General features: G+C 41.4%; 1 protein-coding gene across 1 annotated transcript; it reads right to left on the bottom strand.

Moving 5' to 3' along the window:
• Positions 1–305: 305 nt before the first annotated feature.
• Positions 306–6,466, bottom strand: LOC104614464 (cytosolic Fe-S cluster assembly factor narfl-like; the record flags this gene model as incomplete). Its single annotated transcript, XM_010293394.1, has 5 exons — positions 306–641; positions 1,686–1,843; positions 2,906–3,043; positions 6,017–6,089; positions 6,337–6,466. Coding segments are annotated over 5 exons (738 nt in total), but the record flags the coding sequence as incomplete, so codon positions are not given.
• Positions 6,467–6,622: the final 156 nt, after the last annotated feature.

Below are 6,622 nucleotides of genomic sequence, written 5' to 3'. Positions count from 1 at the left end.
ATACCGTCGCGTAGCATAAAGCTCATCTCAGTGAGGTTACAGTCTACTGCAAGCCAAACCCGTCAGTACCTTAAATTCATCAGTTCTGTCAGGAATAGGGTTGTAAAGGGAGTGCAGATTTAGTCCTTAAAGACTGTGTAGAGGCTAGGATGCATTACTGCTGCTTTTGACATTTGTTTTAAGTCAGCTTTTGGTTTTTATTTACATCACTTCAATAATTATAAAGCTGTAAGAGTTAATATTGCCTGCTTATATGCACATTACCTTCTTGTCCCTAACGAGAGTCAGAAATTGCAAACTCCCAGTGATGGCACAGAACTTTAGCTGTCTTTTGAGAATCTTAAATATAATTGAGTTAAAAAGGCACCGAGTATCTGTATCTGGGCTTCACGGCGTCAGTCTTCACCATTTGATGTTAAATCCAGTGCTTGTTTTCTCCACCGCATGGTACTCTGTATGCAGAGCTTTCGCAGCCGTTTCTGACTCCGCGCCACCCAGCCACTGCTCGTACAGTTCATTTACAGTCTGGTTCTTCTCTGGAATTTCAGTCTTAAGGGACTCGTACAACCTCTCAACTTGCTGAAGCTGGTCCTTGCTGGATTCACCATCTAGTTTGATCTGACCACCTCCATTTAAACAGCCTACGTGCAACAAAGTGAGAAAATGTCACTGCATTTAGAAAGCACTTCAGCTTTATCAGGAAAAAAAAACAGAACAAAACCAAATGACAGTTAATTTACTCTGCACCTGCAAGCAGTTACAGAAATGAAAACACCATTATAATTGTGGCTTACTCCCCAGTTATCTAACACCAGCAGGGAGATCACTGGCCTGGTGTGCCCCAGCGCTAGGTCGGCCGGCAGCCAGAGCGCTGCCAAGGCAGGCTGGGACCTGCCAGGGAAGCAGAGGCAAGCGGCAGGCAGCTCGGGCTCTCATCTCATGTCCCCAGAAAAGGGCCAGGACACAACCCAGGTGAGAACAACCTTGGAGTCTCAACTGAAGGTAAGATAAACATGCCTGCGATATGTTCTGGGTTTGGTGTTGGGGAAGAGTTGCACCACGAGTTGAGTTAGGCAGCGTGTGGCTGCCCTGAGCGGTGTCCTGGTGCTGAGCAGCCTTCTGGGCTGGGAGTCGCGCAGAGCCTCGGGCAGAGCGCGGTTGCTCAGAGTGGCAGCTCAGCATCACTTCAGGCTGCGTTCAAGCTGCCCATGCTCTCTGCTAGCAGATTCAAAGAGAACCAGGAGGGAGAAAAAGGAGTGCTTGCACAAAGTGGAAAAGTGAGTAACACAGGTAGAAAGAGACTTCCTTCACTAGCCATAGCAAGCAATCTCTAAAAGTGTGACGGTCAATTTTGTGCAATTTTAGAGGAAGAATGTCCCCATTTACCAAAGAACTCAGAAAACCAGGATGACCTCCTTAAAAGCACTAATTATGCAGATTTTGTGTAATGGAATTTAACTGTAATTACTGAAATCCTGAAGAATTACTAGCTTCTAGGTAGGAAAGTATACACGCAAACACCTCTGAAATTCTGATGCTGTGACTATCAGCTCTCAAGAGTTTAAAGGCTTTGCCACAATATTCAGAAGGTGAGAAACTGCCTGTTGTTGTTTTATTTTAGTTATATTTTCATAGAGCTTCTTGCAGCTGCAGATTGTGACAGTGAAATCCCTGTGCAGTCTTACCTGATGGGCAGGCCATGACTTCAACATAGTGATAGGGCGATTTCCCACGTTTCAGCTTTTGCACCAAGTTCTGTATGTTTCGAAACCCATATGCTGAAGCAAACTGGAGCAGGACTACTCCATCCTTCTCCAGTGTCACCTCCTGGAAGTCCTTGTTTCTGACGAACAAGAGCAGAGAAAATATCTTATCCAAATTAAGTTCTATTTTAAACTTCAAAGAGGCCTGTGCTAAAATTAAGTTCTTTGTGAAATCTTATTCAAGAAAGCTGTCCTAGTTCTTTGCCATCCAAACAGAAGATGAAGGAACTTGCTTACAAATCCTTTTTCAATCTTGTTTGAGGACCTGCCACCCAAACTGAGTTTGCTGAAGAACACCTGTGTTGAATAAATCCTTAACATCTAAGCAAATGGGGCCTCTCAACAAAAGTTTCATTGTGATAGGCCTTCTGAGTTGGCTTCAGCCAACTTATACATTAGTGAGGCCACTGAGGAAACTTTTAAATTGTTAGTGGGTCATAAAACCAGGGAGTAAACCATTGTTGAAGGCTTCCAGACTCCTAAGGTTAGTAGAAATACCTGTTCCTGATAAAAGAATAAGTAATTCAATTTTTATCAAGTATTTAATATTGAGGCTCTGGGGGACTGTTCCTTCTGCTTCCTAGACCAGAGAATCCTAAACATAAATATTGCTAAGCAGGGATATAATTCATTACAAATGGTACATTAATATCAAACTGGGAAGCTAGCAGGAATCTCAGCTGAATGAGCCTCTATGCCCAAACTCAAGTGACTGTTTTCTCTCTTACCACAACATAGTTAAAACAGAGCCCCAAAGCCCTGACACAAGATTTTCTGTTCTGTGATAGCTAGATTAGTAACACATCTACTTTACTGCTCTGACTGCAGGTGAGGAAGCCCAGATCCACGCAAGCTCTTCTGAATTACTCTAAAAATTGTCTGCAACCTGATACCGTGAAAATCCATCGGGCCAAAATAAAGTGTGTGGGTGGTGAAGGGACTTGAAGTCTCCAAGGGAAAGGCTGCACGGAGCGCTGGCTGATTTATTGCTTAGCAACTGTGGGAGTTAGAAGCCAATTCCCATGCCTTGAAGTAAAATGTTTAACATCATTGTGCAGAAAGTTTCAGCCCGTCAGCAAGACAACAGCATGAACAGTACTGCATTAAAAATAGTGCTTTCTGTAGGACTTTAAACTTCTTACTTTAAAGGCTTGTACTGAATTGTATCCACTTGAATTCCAAAGAGCTCCTTGGCTGCATGCTTGTATATGTGCTCCAGATAGCCACCAGAACCGCCTCCAGAGTGGCCTGTGAGCTCCTCTTCTGCAGCACTACCAAACCTGTGGGAAAGGAAGAAAGACGCAGTTTTAGGGGAATCTTTGATAAAACAGAACAGCCAGCACAAACGCAAAGGTCCAGGGGACTCAAAAGCAACAAAACAAGCCACAGACCAGCTCCCTTTGAGCTCCTAACTTTTCCCTTTCTCCTGGGAACTAACTATTTATAAGTTCAGAACCCAGCAGATTTAACCCTCTGCTGCCTAGCATTGCTTGGGTCAAGCTCAGTGGAAATACTGTCACATGCCACAAAAGGGCCTGACCCATGCACTGCCAACTTAATCTTCATGTGTCAAAAATGTTCTTGTAATGCAAACATTCCCAAACATAATTAGCTGACACACATATTTTGTTAGCTTTCTGTTTAATACCTCTACAGACATCCTGGGTTACACTTAGAAATGGGAGGAGGGAAATAATGAAGTGTTGGTCATATGGGTCTGCGCAAGCTATGCTCCTCCTGGAGAACACAACCTAGCAGAAGCCCTGTCTCAGTCAAGAGACATCTCATCAGTGCTAAAGCTTTTCTGCAACATCAACAAAAGCAGAGTTCATTAGTGAAAGCTTCTAGTTCTGCGTTACAATCAGCTACTCTAGATGTGGTTGCTGGGATGAGAGACACTTCTGGGAGGTATCAGTGCTATGACACCAAGCACACAGAGATGAAATCCATGTTGCTGTGGTTTCACGTGCTTAACACGTAACAAAGGTGAACAAACCTAACGATGCCAGGACATTTGCTCCACACACAGCCGTCCTCAGCAGGATCCTGCTTCAAGTTCAACACACTTTTGGTGTTGAATAACCACGTTGACATGAGTTCTGTAATTCTAGTTCTGCACATCTAATTCCGTCTCACTGACACACCAAAACACAACCAACTATTCAGAGGTCAAGATGTTTCTTGAGAATAGCTCGCCAGATGGAAACTACAACAATAGCTTTTGTTAGGAGAGAATAACAAGATGAGGGATCTGCTTATAAGCACTCATCAGGCAGTGACACTTGCATTCTCCTACTAACAGCTGCAGAAGGGAAAACACTTGAATTCAGGCCAAAGAGTTTCAAGTCAAATCAAAGATGTTGCCTCTTGCAGATAAAATCTTAGCTTTGGAAGAACTGCAGAAGGCAACACTTTAGCCTGCAATCACCCTCAGAAACTATTTTTAATTTGATCTTGTTTACAGGAACTGAGCTTCATTAACAAAATGTTTCAGTGTGTCTGGTCTCACGTACTGCTACTCTCTTAAAATGAGGCTGCCAGTAAGCTTCAGCGCTGGCCTGGAGCAAACGGTTATACCGGCAAAAGTCCTGGGATTTCTGGCACTTTATCTCATTCTTGCTGCCAAATGTAATAACCTCTTAATGGGCTTTTCCACGTGCTGGAGGATAAAGCAGAACAACAGCCATTGGACTGCTTATGTGAACGCTCCCAGTTCTGAGGAATACGTGCTGTTTGTAACCAGTCAATTTACCGAGTATGTTAAAGCTAGCAAAAGGTTATAGAGGCACTTTATCACCACAAGCATGAGGCCTAGCGCTCAGAATGCACTCCTAAGAAGTTGGCCAGAGATTTTTATCAAGTAATTAGACATTCAGTTCTATGTTATAACTGACACTTCCATAATGTCATTTCCTAAGGGAACCAAACACTTCAGAATCTTTTTTTTCCTCCTCAATTTTCTGTCAGTGGTGTAACAATAAAGCAGGTAGAACAGAAGCACTCGTTTACAGGGGCAACTTCTGAAGTTGCACTTCTGGGACTTAATGATGCAGACATTTACTATAGCTGAGGATACTTTTCTTTTTTGATGTGAAAGCAATCTGTGCATACACTATGTCAGAAAAAGACACTTAATCCTGGAAAAAGTGTGCATAAGCAGATCTGTGCTAGTAAATGTGTTGTGTGAAACCTACACCTACTGATCCACTGAAACTCAGCAGAAGGAAACAGGCTCTGGGCATGCACGTTATTTTAAATCTCTTTTTTTAACGAGGTATCCCTCACATGAAAAGGATGTGCTAGATGCCACATATTTGGAGTATCCAACAAAAAACAAATTAAAAAAAAATTTTTGAATCATATACTTAATCATCTTTTATAATTTTTAAAGGTTGCCGCATGTGTAACCTTTCTGTTTATTTATGTACCAAGTGCTACAAAGACATTTGTTTTAAACAGAAGAAGAGAATGCTTTGGTTTAGCCCTCAGTGCAGAACCACCACCACACGTCAATCTAGACGAGTAAAATGTGATTTTAATGTTTCCGTAGTCACTTAGATCTCTGTGCTGTTGTCACTTAACCAGATGTTACTTTTCAGTTGAAGCAACTGAAGTTTCATCTGGTTTGCACACTTTTTAGATCTCACTTTTTTACAAATAAAGACTCCTAGAGATTAGCTGAGTGACCTAAATATTACTTATTTATGCTTTAATTCTGGAATCCTTACAGTAGCTCTGATAACTAGGAACAGATACAAGCAAACTGGATGCAGTGCAATAACAGGCTTTCTTTTAGCAAACTCTTTTATCACTGATCTAGATTCTTTCACTTTTCAAAGTTTGCAGGTAGGTTTTTGTCGGATTCCACCAGCTATACTGTGAATAACAGTAACTGAAGTAAATGACTGTCATACAATTTGTACTTCTATGCACAATTATTTTGCCATTATACTCTTACTGAGCTAATTCTAGCAATCCTGCTGATTTACAGCGAGAGCTGATAACCCTTGGACTACTAAAACCTAGAACAAATAGTTACAGATTCTCCAAAAGTGGAAATTCATTATATTCAGTAGATTAAGTATTTTAATGCACAATTGTACAGACTCAAGTGACACAAGAAAACAAAACAAATGCAAACACACTTAGCCTTGTGTAGAACAGTAGTGGAAAGGCAAATGCTGTTGAAAAAATCTACAAATACTGGATAAAGAAGAACAAGACTGAAGATGCAAATGAGATTTTGTTCTTACATGGTATCCAAAGGAGCAGGATCTACATCTGATAGAGATACACCTTCTTCTTCCAACAACTTTAGCACTTCTCCTAAAACAGAACCACAGATATAAAAAGTTCTTATTTGGGGATAAAGGAAAACAAAATCCACAGATATGTACGTAAGATTGCACCTGCAATCTTTACCAGGACCTGAACTGACACATTATTAAAGTGTAATTATACAGCAATATCCATACACTACGTCCTCCATCAGAGACGAAAGGTTATCAAAACTAGCAAATGCCTTGCTCTGAGGCTTACAGAAATTAGCTGGACTATCTCTGGCTCTACTTACCTGTGGTGATTACACAGTCCACATCACGAGTTTGGTACTCTTGGTTGAAAAAGTCTGGCCTTGAAGCCTCTAGCTTTTTGTCGTAACAAGGCATTACTGTTACATGGTATATCTGGTCAGGTGTTAAGTGCTGGAAGAAAGACAAAGCTGTGCAGTTGGACTGGCCAATACCAAACCTATCTCAAGAGAGATGTTTTCCAGGTAAAAATGAGAATGATGAAACTAATGTTATCACGTCTCTGGAAATACTCTCCACTATTACTGAGCTTTTTTATATATATATATA

The sequence above is a fragment of the Phaethon lepturus genome, unplaced genomic scaffold (genome assembly GCF_000687285.1).
Source record: "Phaethon lepturus isolate BGI_N335 unplaced genomic scaffold, ASM68728v1 scaffold6508, whole genome shotgun sequence".
NCBI classification, from domain to species: domain Eukaryota; kingdom Metazoa; phylum Chordata; class Aves; order Phaethontiformes; family Phaethontidae; genus Phaethon; species Phaethon lepturus.
Note: the sequence above shows the minus strand (reverse complement) of the source record. Positions and strands in the feature narration are given on the sequence as shown.